This window comes from Eptesicus fuscus, chromosome 4 (genome assembly GCF_027574615.1).
Source record: "Eptesicus fuscus isolate TK198812 chromosome 4, DD_ASM_mEF_20220401, whole genome shotgun sequence".
Taxonomy (NCBI): domain Eukaryota; kingdom Metazoa; phylum Chordata; class Mammalia; order Chiroptera; family Vespertilionidae; genus Eptesicus; species Eptesicus fuscus.
The window spans coordinates 3500877-3518342 of NC_072476.1; the positions used below are offsets into that span (position 1 = coordinate 3500877).

The 17466-nt window shown below is 56.4% G+C and overlaps 1 protein-coding gene across 5 annotated transcripts in view; it reads left to right on the forward strand.

The window, feature by feature from the left end:
• SCNN1B (sodium channel epithelial 1 subunit beta) overlaps window positions 1-17466 on the forward strand; it is a 54149-nt gene that overhangs the window by 20168 nt on the left and 16515 nt on the right. For 4 of the 5 annotated variants that reach the window (XM_054714423.1, XM_054714421.1, XM_054714425.1 and 1 more), the window contains 3 exons: window positions 9693-10011; window positions 12192-12468; window positions 14746-14936. In XM_054714423.1, the coding sequence (XP_054570398.1) occupies window positions 9701-10011; window positions 12192-12468; window positions 14746-14936 (779 nt within the window). In that variant the 5' untranslated portion in view covers window positions 9693-9700. Of the gene's footprint in view, window positions 1-352; window positions 510-9692; window positions 10012-12191; window positions 12469-14745; window positions 14937-17466 lie in introns of those variants that run through there. The other variant, XM_054714422.1, reaches the window with a different exon arrangement.

Sequence of the window (17466 nt, forward strand, 5' to 3'; positions counted from 1 at the left end):
ACAGCGGTTGCCCTTGCGCCGCGGGTGGCGAGGTATTTATCTAACCTGGTGCTTGAAGGAGACGGGAGGCCCTCGGCCGAATCTGTCTCCCCGAGCAGCGTGGCACGCGGAGGTGGTTTTCAGAGGGTGCGCTGACAAACGCCTTTCATCTCGCTAGCAATTGTGCTGTATCAGAAAACACACGTAATTGGTAACCTCGAACCTGTGATTTTGTGGACATTGTTGCTTCGGACAAAGCTCAGGCAGGTCTTTAAGTAAAAACAAGAGTGAGTCAACACAAAGGAAGGGGTTGAGTCACGGAGAGTAATTGGCACCCAGCTGCAGCCCAAATCAAGAAGGCGGCGCCCACGGTGTGTCTTCGGGCGCCAAGGCCCCCTGGCTCCGTCAGCGCCAGCCTCGGCCTGCCCTCCGGGCCACAGGCCCCTTCAGCGGCAGCTCCTTGGCCTGCGCCTTGCGGTGGGAGCTGGGTCGAGGGCCCAGAAGGAACTGGGAACAAGCAGCCAGCGCAGGTGGGTGATCTGAGTTCCCAAACCCGGCGCTGGGCCAGGCGGCACTCCTGCAGCCTGGTGGCAAACGCCTCTGAACTGTGGGCCTCGGTTCCCCCCTCCACCATAACGTGAGCATTAATTTTTGAAGTGAGCCTTTTTTTAATTGGTGATTTTAGAGAGAGGGAGAGGGGGAGAGAGAGAAACACCGATGTGAAAGCGAAACAGCCATCGGCTGCCCCCTGGGCACCCCCTAAGGGGTGGAGCCCGCATCCGGGGTGAGGCCTTGTCTCCAGCAGGAGCACCGGTCCCCCGAGAGTGCTGACTGAGCCGGCCCTCCCAGGCGCCTGCTTTTTGCGTGGTGCCCGAGGGGCGAGGGTGCGGGGTGCGCTGAGCTCCCGGCTGTACATGCTGATCTGCCCTGTCTTTTCTCCCCCTAAACACACACCCCGGCCGCATCCTCCTCCTCTAATCGGCTCTAATAAGGCCTTGGAAGGAGCCGCTTTCCCCACCGCCTCCCTCCGTCCCACGGGTTTGGCTTTATGCTGAGCACCGGCTTGGCGAGCACGCGCAGACGGCGGCTGTGGCTACACTGCAGGCTTCCCCGACACCCACCAGAGCACGTGCGAGAGGTCGGGGTCTCACCTCGACGGGTGGCCGGGAGCCAGGGGGCCTGCTGTCTATTTCCACATCCACCTCTGACCCACTGAGACCCTGGGTAAGTCCCGCTGGGCGCTCTGTGAAATGGGCATAACTGCCGCCCGGACGTAAGGAAGGGCAGGGAGACAGGGGAGGACGCTGGGCGGAGACCGCATGTCTTTGGGCAGCGCACGCGTCAGCCCGGTAGAAAGTAATCACCAGAGACTCTCCTGAAGGGCGGAGAGCAGGTGGCGGTCAGTGCTACACAGAGGAGCCCTTTTTCAAGTAGTGAAATCATTTCATGGCATTACAAACCTACTTCACAGGCCAGCACTGCTTGGTATTCGGATGTTACTCAGGACAAGGCTGAACTTTTTAAAGCAGAAAAGTGAGTCGAGGTGATGGTTTCTGTTAAGTAAATAAGATGCAGTGCTATGGGGAAGGCCGCATGCCCAGCGCTGATGTTGGAAACGCTGAATTAGCAGGTGCTGGGAGGGAAGTAACATAAGCTCACAGACTGAAGGGCAAACCCATTTAAAGACTTCTCTCTGTTTACTGCAGATCCGCAGGCGCAGGAGGTCTGGTGCCCCGCCCCCGAGCCCTCCCCCCCCCCCCGAGGGCCAGGGAGCTTAGTGTCGGCTCTGCGGGCCACGAGTGCCTCTGTCACGCCACAGTCCTCCCTTACACCCCTTCGCACAGGGGATAAAAGGAGATGGAAAAAATAAAAGAAAATAATTTTGGAAAATAAATCCATAAAAAGCAGGCCTCGGGCTGCATGTCGAGCGGGACGTTGCAGGCCCGAGCAGTAAGGGAAGCGTTTGCTGAGCGTAACAGCGGCTCGTGCCCCAAATACAGGAAAACAACCTGGGTGGGCCCGTTTATTAATGACCTTTATTTATCGGTAACACTCGTGTTTTCCTTTCTCAGCATTATTCTGAGCTCACAGACGTTTTATGCGTGTAATGTTGCAATTTATTGCAGGTTTTTTAAGACAGGAAGAGCCCCTTCAGGGGCCCTTTGAGTGGCCAGGCGTGCCTGTGCCTTCCCCCGCTCTCTGCCGTGATCACAGCGCCGGTTCCTCTCGTACATCCCGCACCAAGAGGCACAGCCACTTTCTAAGACGCCCTGGGTGTTTTTGGTCAGGAATGGCATACAGAGGCCAAAATCTGGGTGCCCACAATGCACATATTTGCCTTTATCAACGGAAATGGTGTCCAGGACACGCCTCGGCCCCTGGAGAGATCCCGGCCTCTCTCCTGCAGTCAGAACAGCGAGCGCCAGCTGAGCTCCGGCCCGGCGGGGCGCGCACGGACAGCCTTCCTGTTCTAGCGCTGCCCTAGCAGACGCAGAAACATGAACAACTTTTTTTAAATATATTTTTATTGATTTTTACAGAGAGGAAGGGAGAGGGATAGAGACTTAGAAACATCGATGAGAGAGAAACATCGATCAGCTGCCTCCTGCACACCCACTACTGGGGATGTGCCCGCAACCAAGGTACATGCCCTTGACCGGAATCGAACCTGGGACCCGTCAGTCTGCAGGCCGACGCTCTATCCACTGAGCCAAACCGGTTAGGGCCGTGAACAAGTTTTTAATCACCAGAGTCACCTCCATTTTCCAGTGAACCTTCAATTAACTATAAAAATCCAGCTACCCACACACTTATTCCCTGATAACCTTGGATAATTGAGGTTTTAGTGCAACAGTAAGTACAGGGGATTTTAATGAAAGCACCTAACCTATGATTGACAAGGTTCGCTAGGTCATATGTCCATATACACCAACACGGGGTGAAAAACGAGCAATGGGCTGCGTGTGAAAAGACGGGGAACGGGAGACGAGGGGTGACGGGCGTGCAGGCTCCGGCTCGGGCAGCTGCTGCGCAGCCCCAGGGGAATATCGCCACAGGGGACAGTCCTCGGGTCATTCTGATTTTTCAAAAGAGGAAGAAAATCTAGATTTCTTTTTTTAAATGTGAAATCTCAACTTCAAAATGGCAATGGATTTAAGTATTTGGTTAAAACCTTATTCAGATATAATTTATCCTACCTAATAATAGACAAATATGCAAATTGACCGTACCTTCACTATGCCCACGATTGGCCAGGAGGCGCGGGGGGGCGGGACTCAGGGTGGCCGGGGTGGCTGATTGGGCCAGCAGCGGCGCGAGCTCAGCGTCTGCGCCATGGCTGTGCTGCGGCACAGAAGGGGCCTCTGGGGCAGCGAGCTCACGTCCCGCTGCAGACCATCAAAAGCGTGGGAGCTGGGTGCCTGTCTGCTCTGGCATCAGGTCTTTCAGAAGCCTTTGCCATGCCGGAGGCTTCTGAAAGGCCTGGTGCACCAGCGGACAGGCACCCCGCTCCCCCGTGATCGAAAGCGAAAGTGTGTAGGGGACCTTACACGTGCATGATTTAATCATGCACTGGGCCTCTAGTATACAATAAAATACCTCCATTTTAGGCATAGTATTTGATGAGTTTTTACAAATATATGCACCCAATTAAACCTCTCACTCAGTATGTAGAATCTTTTCATCACCTCCAAAAGCCTCCTTTATGTATCTCTCTAGCCAACCCACTGCTCACAGGCCCAGGGCCTCCCTGGCTGCCTCCTGTCCCTGTAGATGAGAGTGTTTTTACCAGGGCTTCGTAGAAATGGAATCACATAGCAGGAATTCTTTTGTGCCAGCTTCGGTCACTCAGCAGTGATTTGTTAATGCCGTCCACATTGTGTATGTTCCAATATTCGGTTCCTTTTCATTGCTAGAGTTTTCCATGGTCTGGATATGCCCCCGTTTGTTTGTTTATTCACTCACTGGTCGACATTTGGCTTGATTTTAGTTTGGGGTTATTACTGAATAAGGCTGCTATAACTGTATACATAAAAGTCGTTGTTTGAGCATATTTTTGGTTCTCCGGGGTAAATACAAGTAGAATTGCTAGGTCATGTGATAAGCGTCCTTTTAGCTTTATGAGAAACTGCCAAACTGTTTTCCAAAGTGACTGTACCATTTTGGCTGCAGCCAGTCACGTCGGGGAGTTCCGATGGCTCCACGTGCTCGCCAGCCCGGGCGCTGTCACGCCGGGGGTGGGAGGTGGCCTCTCCGTGCGCTCTGGATTTGCATTTCCCCAATGAGTAATAAGTGAAGCATCTTTTCATGTGCTCGTGGGCCATTCACACATCCTCTTCTGCCTGTCTCTTCAAACCTGTTGCCCATTTTGGTTGGGGCTCTTGCTTTCTTATTGAGTTCTCGGGACTCTTTATGTATTCTTCACACAGACTCTTTTTCAGACATGTTATTACAAATATTTTCTCTCAGTGGCTTTCTCTTTCATTTTCTTAACAGTGTCTTTTGAAGGTAAGATTTTATTTTAACCAAGTACACCTTATAGGTTTTTTCCTTTTCTGATTCGTGGTTTGGTGACCCTCCTTAAACAGCGCTGCCCACGTGACATGCATGATTTCCCCTGTCCTCCTCCTGCGTGGCCCACAGCGTAAGCTCTTGTGTTTCAGTCTCTGATCTATTTTAAGTTAATGTTTGTATATAGTGTGGGGGAGGGGTTGAAATTCACCTTTTCCTCTACGGACATCCATTTGTTTCAGCATCTGGTTGAATAGACTGTCCTTCCTACATTAAATTACCTTGGCATCTAGTTCTGGACCCTGTTCCCATTCCATTGGTCAGTAGGTCTATCATTACACCGATATCACACTGTTCTGGTTATTACACCTTATAGTAAGTCTTGATTCAGATGGTATATGTCTTTCAACTTCGTTTCTCTTTTCCAAAGTGTTGTTTTTTTTTCTATTTTAGTTATTTTGCTTTTCCATGTGAATTTTAGAATCAGCTTATTGATGTCTGCTAAAAGTCTGCTGGGATTTGATTAGATAAGATTTGATAAGATACAATTTGATTTGATAAGATACAATTAGCTCTAGAGGTTAATTTGGGGTTAACTGACATGTTAACAACATTGAGTCTGCTGACCCATGAACGTGGTATATCTTGCCATTTAATTAGGTTTTCTTTAATATAAGTAATTTTAAAAAATAACCACTAAGGGTGACAAGACAATTACATGGGGGAAGAATAGTCTTGGTGTTAGGACAAGTGGCTAGCCGCATGCAAAATAATGAAGTTGAACCCCTACCTCACACCACATACAAAAATTACTTCAAACTGGACCAAAGACCTAAATATAAAAGCTAAAACCTTAAAACTCTTAGAATAGATAGTAGGAATAAGTCTTTATGACCTTGGATTAGGCAATGGATTCTTAAAATAATATCAACGCGTGAGCAACAAAAGAAACGTAGACAAATTGGTTTTCATCAAATTTAGAAAGTTTTGTGCTTCCAAGGACACAGTCAGGAAGGTGAAGAGATAACCCACAGAACAGAACATCTTTGCAAATCCTGCATCTGATAAGGAACGTATATGGAAAATATAAATAACTCTTAGAACTTAGCAATAAAGAAGACAAATAGACCAATTAAAATACATCTGAATGCATATTTCTCCAAAGATTTATTGGCCCTTTAATGACTATATTGGCCATGAAAAGATGGTCAACAACATGAGTCATCAGAAAAAAGCAAATAAAACACAGAATAAGCGCCACGTCACACCCACTAGGATGGCTACCGTAACCTTTTCAATGGCCACTGGCAAAGTCGGAAGAAGATGTGGGGGAACTGGAACCCTCATGCACTGCGGTGGGAGCTCCTCGAAAGGTTAGACAGAGAGAGCTTACCATCTGATCCAGGGCATGTCCACTCCGGGGCATAAGCCCAAGAGAAGTGAAAACATGTCCCCACCAAAACGTGTACACATATGTTTATAGTAGCATAACAGCCAACTTCCATTACTTGATGAACGGATAAATCAAATGTGTCATATCCATAATGGGGAATATTATTTGACAATTTAAAAAACGCTGCTACAGGCTACAACATGGATGAGCCTAGGAAACATTATGAGAAGTGGAAGAAACCAGCACAAAGGGCTACATGATGTATGGTTGTATTCATATGAAATGTCCGGAATAGGTAAATCTCCAGAAACAGAAAATAGATTAGTGGTTGCCTGGGGTTGGGGAGGGTGGAGGGAGGGACAGGAAGGGAGGGATAGAGTTTCTTTTGGGGGAAGATAAAAATGGTTTAACACTTATTGTGGTGATGGTTGAACAATTCTGTGGATATACTAAAATCCACTGAATTCCACACTTTAAATGGGTGAATTCTATGCTATGTGAATTATATTTCAATAAAGCTGTTATTTTACAAAGGGACTTTTTTAAATCTTCATTCGAGGATATGTTTTACTGAGTTTTAGAGAGAGGAAGGGGAGAAAGAAACATTGCTGTGAGAGAGGAACGTTGATCGGCTGCCTCTCGTAGATGCCGCACCGGGAATGGGACCCACGGCCCTTTTGGCGCACAGGACACGCTCCAACGGGCTGAGCCACCAGCCGGGGCAAAGGGGGTTAATACGGGAGGGGGACTTGTGCGAAGCCAGTGCAGCTCCTGGCCGTCCGCATGCAACCTGTGGTCCGGAGGCTCAGACTGACCTGATGGACAGCACTGCCGAGCCTGTGGGCAGAATAGCCCGTGACACCGGCCGCTTCCCAGCCCCGCCGCCAGGGCCGAGTGCAGGCTCAGGGCCTTTGTCTTGACGCGAGTGCACGTGTTCTCTTAGACACGGCGCACACACCGTCTACTGTTTCTGAACTTGCTGCCCTGCGCGCGGGCCCGGATGGAGGCAGCCCTCTGGGACGGTTAGGGACTCCATCCCCACTGAGCTGCTTTGGGTCGGTTTAAGCTGTAAACAGATTTAAACAGCTCTCTACACAAGCTGTGTATACACTCCAAACACAGACCATCCATCACCTGGGAGGTGAAGTCTGCATTGTTTGTAGCATTTATTGATTCTTACTTAGCTACTCTCCCAGGGGCCAAACCAGGCTTAGGAGGCAAGCCCGCCGCTGCCAGCTTCTGTTTGCCTGTCCTTGTCGCCGTCTTTGCTGTCTGCTCTACTACTGGTTACTGAATAGGGTCTTGTTTTCTACATAAGTGTACCTCGTCATAAACAGAAGATCCATTTACAGTAAAAATAAACCCAAGGAAAACAGCATGTTGTTCATTCTAACCGGATGCTGTTGCCTGATGAGCTGTGAGCCTGAGGCTCCTGGTTAAGCGGGGCCATCAGCGGGGCTTGACGGGTGCGGACGGACGGACGGACAGAGTGGCTTCGTGAAAGCGGAGGAGTGGGCCTCCGAGGAGCCTGCGGGGAGAAGCTGTCACGGGGCTGAAAGGGGGAATTTCTTTTTCCTTGAGATTCTCATGGTTGCAAATGACAGGCACCCAATGTGGATCAGCAAGAGCCAGAAAGAAAATGTGTTGGTTCCATAGCTGGTGGAACGGCTGGATCCAGGTGCTTAAATGATGTCAGAAATCTCTCTCCATCTTGTGGCTCCTGTGTGTTCGCTTTATTCTAGGGCAGTGGTCGGCAAACTCATTAGTCAACAGAGCCAAATATCAACAGTACAGCGACTGACATTTCTTTTGAGAGCCAAATTCTTTAAACTTAAACTTCTAACGCCACTTCTTCAAAATAGACTCACCCAGGCCGTGGTATTTTGTGGAAGAGCCACACTCAAGGGGCCAAAGAGCCGCACGTGGCTCGCGAGCCGCAGTTTGCCGACCACGGTTCTAGAGTAGTCTTCCCCGCTTGGGGTGCCAAGTACCACCGACTTAGTCATCTTAGCTGGAAGGGAGTCTCTTCCGCAGTAATTCCAGCATCAAGTAAAAGAACTGCGTCCCAGGGGTCCGACCTGGGGTGGAGGCCAATCTGGGCACTCACCCTTTGGCTGGGGGAGGGGCAGTTCACCTGCAGGGACGGCAGAGCAAGGGGGAGAGGATGCTGGAGCAGGCACCGGGCTGCCCACCGCAGTGCCCGAGCGTCAGGAGGGCGAGGGGCGTTTCAGCCAGGGAGTCGGACCGCCTCATGAAGGAGGCGGCCTGCAGCCAGCGGGGCTCGGCCTGGGCCGGGTGCTCCGGCCGCAGGTGCCCCTCGGTATCGGTACCGGTACCGGGAGGAGAGGAGGACACAGGCTCTCCCCTGCCCACTCCCAGGTCTTGGTTATTCCTCCTCAGAAGCTGCCTCCTCCTGCCGCTGGGAAACAGAAAGGTTGGGCAGGCCTCACCCACCCGTGCCAGCACCCGTGCTCGGCCCCGCCCCACTCCACCCGCATCCGCAGACAGCCCAGGCTCTCTTCAGACGGCAGATTTGAGGGCATCGCGGCTCCAAAGCTTCAGTTCTCTTGGGATTGGAACCCAAATCCTTAGCATGGCCCACAGGGCCCTGCTCTCCTTCCAGGCTCCTTTGCTCCTGCTGTTCCCCTCCCCCCCCCCCCCACACACACACACACTCTGCTTCCCCCAGGGCACCCCGCTGTGACCTCCTCCAGGCACTCTCAGCCCGGGGTGTGTGAGCAGTTGTGATAACAGCAGCTGACACTTAGGAGCCAGACATTGATCCACATTCCGTATTTTCATTGTCCTCACAACAACCCTCTGAGGTAGAGGACAATATTATTCCCATTTCACAGATGAGGCAACTGAGGCACTGAGCAAGTGATTTACTCAAAGTCACAACTGGAACGTGGCAGAGCCAAACTCAGCCAGACATTTCAGCTCTAGAGTCTTTGTTCTTGTCATCCTCACCTGAGGATTTTCCCCCCATTGATTTTTTGAGAGTGGAAGAGGGAGGAGAGGGGGAGAGAGGGAGAGAGGAGAAGAGAGAGAGAGAGAGAGAGAGAGAGAGATTCATTACCTCCCACACAAGCCCTGACAGGGGACAGGGATCGAACCCACAACCAAGGTCCGCGCCCTTGACCAGGAATCGAACCTGCAACCCTTTGGTCGGCCCCAGCCACTGAAGCAAACCGGCCAGGGCCAGAGTCCTCGTTCTTAACCTCCACCCTTCCTGCCTGTGGGAGCTCGGAGCTCGGGGTCCCACCCTGATCACATTCTGCGGCCATGCGTTTCTGGTGGAGGTTCCCTCACGTTTGCCCCACTTGCTAACAGCTTGTCAGATGGCAGCTACCAGACTGAGCACTTAGCCGGTGCGAGGCCCTGTGCTGAGCCCCTTCCTGGATCCCCTACTTCACCTCTCGGCGGGTCTCTAAACTAGGCTCCGTTATCCCCGTTTCACAGACAGTGACCCCGAGGCTGCGGGTGTAAGTGACTTGGCTGCTAGGCTGGAAGCTCCCGGAGGGCAGAAACATGTTCGTTTGCTCGGTATTGAGTCCAGAGGGACTAATCCAGTGCCTGGCATACAGTAGGCGCTCAATAAATGCGTTTTGGTTGGATGGAGGAGTGGATGGATGATGAGAGATGGCAACAAGGAGGAAAGGAGGAGGGAGGGAGGGAGGGAGGGAGGGAGGGAGGGAGGGACAAGTGCCATATGCAACCTGGACTGCCCGTCTCCCGTGGGCGCTCTGGCCAAGCCGGGACAGCCTCGGCGCGAGGCTGGTGTCCCAGCTGCACGGCACCGTGTCTGCAGGTGCCGCGATGCAGGTGAAGAAGTACCTGGTCAAGGGCCTGCACCGGCTGCAGAAGGGCCCCGGCTACACCTACAAGGAGCTGCTGGTGTGGTACTGCGACAACACCAACACCCACGGCCCCAAGCGCATCATCTGCGAGGGGCCCAAGAAGAAGGCCATGTGGTTCGTGCTCACGCTGCTCTTCGCCTCCATCGTCTTCTGGCAGTGGGGCGTCTTCATCCAGACCTACCTGAGCTGGGAGGTCAGCGTCTCGCTCTCCATCGGCTTCAAGACCATGGACTTCCCCGCCGTCACCATCTGCAATGCCAGCCCCTTCCAGTAGGTGGTCCCTGGAGCGCTAGGCTGGCCTCCCCATGCCTTTTCCCCCCTCTCCTTCCCCCCTTCCCCCCTCCCCCCAGCTTTCCTTTCCTCCCTTCCCGTTTCTTTCCCTTTCTCTCTTTTTCTTACCCCCTTTTCCCTCCTTCTCCCTATTCCTTTCCTCCCCTTCCCTTCCCTTCTTTCTTTCCCTATCTGCTTTCATCCCTCTGCAGCAAGTAAGATTCACAATTCACAAACCTCCTAGGCTTAAAGAGAACCTGGGGAATACCTAGCAGTCCCTGTCTTCAGGCACACCAGTGCCTAATGGTTGCTTCAATATGTGTGTTTAGCGCACCTACTATGCGCACCTACTATGTGCCAGGCACTGCTATGGGCACTGGGAATACATCAGTGAATAGAAGTCCCTCTTCACAGCCCACCAAAGAAAACAGACATTGATCTTTTTTCCCCTTAAATATTAAATTAATTATAATAGCTCAATTTAAAGTGATGATAAAAAAAAAATATGTACAGCAGCCATGCATCGAGGGCTTGTGAAATGCCAGGCAGGGTGTTGAGTGATCTTGGGTAACTCATGTAATTGTAATCCACACAACTATGCGGGGGCACTCCTGTCATAGCCCCAAGTTACAGGCCAGGAAGTGGGGATTCAGAGAGGTCAAGGAACCTGCCCCGAGACACACAGTGGGCAACAGTGGCATTGAACTCAGGCCTGATCTGAGTCAGGCTGCCACCTTTAAGCACTCGATGGCAAGCCTCTGAGGGGGGAACACAAGGAGACCCACCTAGCCAGGGCTGAGGAGAGGCAGCGGGCCGGTCGGAGAAAAATGCCCTGAAGAGTGAGTACAAGTAGCCAACCTAGTCGGACGCAGAGGGCACTCCAAGTGGGGCACAGCATGCCAGGGCCTGGGGGAGACAGCGTTTGGTGCGTGCAAAGAACTGAAAGGAGGGCCAGTGGGCTGGAGCTGGACAACACTCTTGTCCCAAGAAGGTCCTCGGAGGGGATGCACACTTCCGGATTCAGCTCCATCTGCAGTTCCAGGAAACCCCTTTTCTAGTGAGAGGTCCCTGCATGCGTGGCGGGTCCCGGCAGCGAGGGCTCAGGAGGACCTGATAATTGTAGTAAAACAGCCCTCCGTCCAGGCCCTGTCCCAGCGCTTTATGAGCCTCGCCTCCCTGCTCCTCCCAACAGCCTCTGTGATAAATACTGTTCCCCGATTTTGTAGCGCAGAGAACAGGCCTCAGAGAGGTTCACTTGCCCAAGGCCACCCCGATGTTAAGAGGATTTGAACCCACAGTCCATGCGGTGACCCGCCAAGCTCGGCAGCAGCCGTGGACATCAGGCGGTAGCAGCAGCCCTCACCGCCACAGCGCGCCTTCCGCCTTCCCAAGCCCCCCGCGTGCCCCGGGGCCAGTTCCCGGGTCAGGGGCCGCAGTGTCCGTGTCCGAGGCTGATGGCAGCACTGGCTGCCCTGCACCTTTTCCCAGAGCGAGGGCCTGTGTCCGGGTTTAATGCCCCCTCCTGCAGGAGTCCTCCAGCCCCAGCTGACATGCTGGTGACCACACCCTGGGGTAGGGTCTTGAATCAGCTGGTATGGTGACTGGGGTACAGGGACTGGCGGGGGGCACTCCCTGGGTGGACACATTTCTACCACACTAACTGCTCACCCGTTCCAACGTGGGAGCCTCCAGGGGCACATCCCAGCCACCTTCTCCCTCCTGACACTGGCTCCTGTTCCCCAAATCACTGCCGGGATAGGAGGCCCTCGGGGTCACAGACCTGCCCCTCTGCCCCTCCCCCTCCCGGGAGGGAGACAGCAGACGCCCCGCCACCCGTGTACAAACAGCGTGCCCGCTGCAGCCACACACCCAGGGCCCAGGCTCAGCTCTCCCTCATCAGTGGGTGAGCTTGGGGAGTCACGGCAACTCCCACAGCCTCAGTTCTTCCGGTGTCCTCCGCACCTTCACAGTGCCTGGCGCATAGTAGGTGCTCACTAAATACTCGGTGCGCGGATACAGGAGTGAGTGGGTACACGCATGGGCAGGTGGGTAGAGAAGTGCGTGCTGGGGCCGGGCGTTCTCACACACGGTGGCAGCTGTGCTGGCGTACGAGGGGATCCCAGGCTACAGTGGCCGTTTCCTGCTGCCCCGTGCCCCTGACCAGTCCTCTCCCCACCCAGGTATTCCAAGGTCAAGCATCTGCTGAAGGACCTGGACCAGCTGATGGAAGCCGTCCTGGAGAGGATCGTGGCTCCCGAGCCACCCGGTGCCAACGCCACCAGGGCCCTGAACCTCACCCTCTGGAACCATACGCCCCTGGTCCTTATTGACGAGCGGAACCCCCACCACCCTGTGGTCCTCGACCTCTTTGCAGACAACCGCAATGTCTCGGCAAGCGGCAGCCCAGCTCCAGGAAGGACCTGCAATGCCCAGCAGTGCAAAGTAGCCATGAGGCTGGTAAGTGGGCCCAGGCCACGTCCACCCAGGGCCCTACCCAGTGAGGAGGGTGGGCATTGCTTTCCTTTAATGGCCCGGGCCTTGCTGGGGGAGCGGCAGCGCCTGTTCTGTGTGTTTGCCAGCTATTTTAAACAGAAAGAGCTGGTATGTTGGTCAAGACATTTGGATGCAAGGGACCCAGCTCAAACTAGCTTAAGCAAAACTGAATTCATTGGCTCACGTACCAGGAAGCCCACAGCCACACTGGGCTCGGTGTGGCTGGATCCAGGTGTTCAGAGGCTGTCATCAGGCCTTTCTGTCTTGGTTCACTATGTTTTGTTGAATTTATTGGGGTGACATTGGTTAATAAGAGTATATAGGTGTCAGGTGTACACCCCTGTAACAGTCATCTGCACTTTTCTCAGTTGACTTCACTCTCTGGTCGGCTCTCTCCACCTGGAGGGCCGAGACCATGCCAGACTCACATTCCCCGCTCAGCACTCTCCCAGAATGCCCCTCCTTCCCAGTGACCACGGCAAAAGGCCTGGGCCTGATCATCAGGTCACATCTCAGCCCCAAACCAATCACGTGGGCTGGAGGTGGGCTCTCCTGGTCAGACCACGTGCGTCTGGAGCAAGAGGGGAGGGGTGGCTCCCTGAAGGGCGAATTCAGTCTTATTATCAAAAGACAGGGGTACAGCCCTAGCTGGTTTGGCTCAGTAGATAGAGCATTGGGTCCCAGGTTCGATTCTGGTCAAGGGCACACACCTCGGTTGCAGGCTCAATTCCCAGCCCTGCCAGGGCGCATGCAGGAGGCAGCCAATCAATGTGTCTCTCTTACATCGATGTTTCTCTCTGTGTCTCTCCCCCTCCCTCCCACTCTAAAAATCGATGGGAAAATATCTGCGGGTGAGGATTACCAACAACAAAGAGAGGGACATAAACATCAGGCGGGTGATACCACAGCCGTGCATACGTGGACGCGGGAGCATGGCTGCACGGGAGGCACTGCGCTGCCTGGAGCTGCCCGGGGCCCGGGGCGTGCGGTCCGCGGCCCCGCTCTGCAGATCTGAATGGCAGCTCTGCGCCAGAGCCGAGAGTGCGAAGTCAACAAGCTCCCTGCGGTTCTGATAATACCCCTGGTTGGGGACCCAGGCTGGGGCGCACTCTCCGGGGAGAGGCCACTGCCTCCCATGCCGCCACGTGGCCAGGGCTCGCCCACATCTCCGCACAAGCCAGCACCTGGCACGAGGCTTGCAGGGCCCCGCTGCCAGCTGGAGCCCAGTGCCCAGCTGCTTTCGGCGCAGTGGCCTGGCTGCCGGGTCCATGTCCTCATTGGCAAGGCAGGCGTGTCCCTGGTGGCCGGACCAGCGTGTGTGTGCACATGTGTGTGCGTGTTGCATGTGTGCACGCGTACAGTGCAGGCACGGTCTGCTGCTGTCACACCTTATTAACCTCTCTGGGCCTCGGGCTCCTCATGCTGGTGGGGTTGCTGTGAAAACTGAATGGGATCATCAGTTAAAGCCTTGAGGCCGCGCCTGGCCTGAGTGAGTGGGAGGATTACCCCAAGGGGCACGGAGGCCTCCAGCAGGCCCACACCCAGCTGGCCTGGGAAGGGCTGGCCCAGGATGGAAGGCCCTCCGGGGTCGGGGTCAGGAGGAAGGCCGCTATGGGATGAGGCGAGCAGAGCAGAGAGGTGAACCAGGGCCGGTGGGTTCTGTGTCTGCGTGCCGAGCTGGGCCTGGGGGAGGGGGCAGCTGCCGCGAGCGGAGGGCCCGCACCGGGCTCAGGCTGAGAGGCCAGCCCCTCCTCAGTCCAGGGGCAGCCCAGGGTCTTCGCGGCCCCCGCTCTGCAGCCGTCTCTGGGAGCCTGGGCCGGGCTGGGAAAGGAGCCAGGGCGTCAGAGGGCGTGAGTGTCTGTCTGCACAGGGACTCACATATGTGAGCGGGGAGCAGGAGCATGTGTGTGCATCGTTGTGACCATGGCATCATGTGGCTGGGATGTCAGAAAGTGGCGCCTGTCTCGGTATATGTGTGTGCATGTGTGTGTGTGTGTGTGTGTGTGTGCATGTAAGGGTGTGGGTGGGTGTGGCGGGGGGGTGTTCACTCGAGCTGAAGGCGCCATGCGGGTGGAGGCTGCGTGTAAGTCCTTGTGGCCGGGCAGCTGTGGCTGAGGGCAGCCGGGGCCCAGGGTGCGGCCCGGGCAGGGACAGCTGGCGGGGCGCTCCCGGCCCGTGCCCGCGGGGCAGCGATGGGCCGGCCAGCAGCCCTGCGCCCACACGAACCCTCCGTGTCCGCAGTGCTGCCACAACGGGACCGTGTGCACCTTCCGAAACTTCACCAGCGCCACCCAGGCCGTGACAGAGTGGTACACCCTGCAGGCCACCAACATCTTCTCCCAGGTGCCAACCCGGGAGCTGGCGAAGATGGGCTACTCGGGCGAGCAGCTGATCCTGGCCTGCCTGTTCGGGGCCGAGCCCTGCAGCTACAGGTGAGCGTGCCGGACCCCGCAGCTCCCAGCTGCCCGCACCCGGGTCTGCGCTCCGCCTCTCAGGCCACGTGTCCCGGGGGCGCCTGGGAAGAACCCCCAAGCATCTTAAGTCACGGGTTTATTGCGCAATCGTTTTAGATCCGTAGACCCGTGGCCAAGGCCGTAGTCAGAGTCAGTTCCCCTCCTCACCCGCTGCCGCCGCCGCCGCCTTACGCGGCGTGGTCACTTGTCACAGCCGAGGAACCAACGTTGGCCGGAACTCCTAACCAAACACAGCGCGCTGTCCAGATTCCGCTCGTTTTCCTGGCGCCCTTTCTGTTCCCGCATTCCACGCAGGAGGCCACGCTGCGCTCGCTCCCTCAGCACGGGCAGCCTCCCCGGGCTGGACGGCGTCCCAGGTGTCCCGGTGGAGGACGCGACCTGAGCGCCAGGCGAGGGAAGAGGACACCAGGCGAGGCGCCCCTCGGCAATCACCCGGGGACCCCACGCATTGAAGTCCGAACTGAGTGCAGGCTTCCCCACGGCCCCATGCCTGTGGGGGGGCGAGTCACAGGCCGGCCTTGGGCCTCCGGGGGGCGGCGGGGGGGCCTAGGCTCCCGGGAGCCCTTCTGTGGGCAGGTTGGCCTGTTCTCCGTGCGCCTGTGGGTCACGTATCCCCCACCCCCCGCCTCCCCGTGGGGCTCGTGTGCATTTGGGCCAAGTCATTCATCCTCCGCTCAGATTCGTCCAGCTTTGGTCATGGCGTGTCCATGTAAGAACGTCCAAACCTGAAGATAATTTTTATGTTTGTTTGAGCCAAACTGCCCGCGACGCTCAGGTGCTCTGCACAGGGGCAGCGAGCAGCTTCTCGGTGCATCTGGAATGAAGGCGGAACGTGAGGACCATGACATGGGGGAGGGGGCGGGAGGAAGGCAGGATAGTTAACAAGACGACGTGGCTCCTCTGAGGTCCCTCACAGGTGTGCCCACCTGGGTGCACAGGACAGTGGGCAGGGCTTGCTTAAGGCAGAGCAAACCTCCCGCTAAAGAAGCTGCGTGTCGGCGTGACCACCGCCACGACCCGCCAGGGAGGCGGTGATGGTCAGACCACCTGCGAGGTGACTGCGTCACTGGACGTGTGGGTTTCCTTACGGAACCCTGCTGCCCGCAGAGACTCTCCCCGCCCTGTGCCAGGCCCATCCGTTGCTTATTGTTAATTCACTGGTCAGGCCCCTTACTCTCTGCCTACGCGGTGCCCCGGGCTGGGCCCAGCACTGCTCTCAGGACCCTGTTCCCTTCGTGAGGGTGACCTGGCATAGATGGCCGTTACCGCCATCTTAGTCTGTTACCTACCGCTGCTGCAGCACCGGGGACCCGCCAGCCGGCTTCTGCCCGGGAGGCCTGCCCTGACCCCACCACCGGACTGCGTGGCTTTACTGCTTCCTGCGAGGGTTCTCTAACCCCGGCGCCCTGGAGGCCTGCCGGTCTCTGCCGCACGCCCGGCCTGGCCTGGAAAGGTGGGGAAGGGGCCGCCTGTGTCTGGGCCGAGGTGGCCACACTGGAGCGTATCTCTGGGGGGAGAGCATATCGACAAGCAAATGGTGGGCAGGCAGGTGCGGGGAGACCAAGAGCGCAGCTGGGGGGGGGCAGGAAAGGGGGGCGGGAGAGGACCGGCACGCCCTCCAGCACGCCCTGACCAGCCTGCGGCTCCGCTGCAGCGGTCCCACGGTGTGCTGGGACAGTGTGCCCGCGCCCGGGGCGGGGCTGCCCCTCCGAGCAGGGCCCGGCTGTAGCTGGTTTGCACCGCTGTTCCTCTCCGGTGGCCACAGCCCTGAACCCACACCGGAGGCCGCCGGCACAGTGCCCGCCGAGAGCTGTGTGTGCCCCCAGGCCCTCGCCTCTGGGCTGCCCCTTCCCACGCCCGGGGGAGCGTCCCATCTCGGGCCTCACCTTCCCTGACCCACTCCCCCGCCCCAGGGCGTTAGGCGGCGACCCTTCTCGCTTATCTCTGCGGATGCCTTATCACCGGTGCCGGTTTCTAACGTTAACAAGTATTTACCGAGTGTCGTCCCTGTTGTGGGCAGAATGCTCGGCATCCGGCCTCGCCTCGGTCCTGGGTGGGCGCTGCGCCCCCGGCTGCGGTGAGCTGAGCGCGGGCACCGAGGCGAGGCGCCTTCCCCACGCTCCCAGCCAGGCAGGGGCGGCGGGCATGCGTTCAGGCAGGCTGGCTCCTGGCGGGCGCTCAGCCCCCGGTCCTTGCTTTGCCCAGACGGAGACCACACTGTCCGCACGGCACGGTGTGCAGGGAGGCGGCTGCCGGCCAGCAGTCCCGCGGTGGACAGCGGTTTCGGACTGGGTGCTGCTGTGAGGAGGCGGGCGGGGTGTCTGCGCGGCACGCAAGATGGGGACCACGCGCTTCAGGTGACCCTCTGGGCATCGGATGCCCGAGCCCAGCCCTCCTGCTTTGAATAAAATAAGAAAGAAATGTGAAAGCATCCTAAGACATTTTTAAAGCTATTGCTACCCTCTGTGGAGACGGGAGGTGCAGGAGG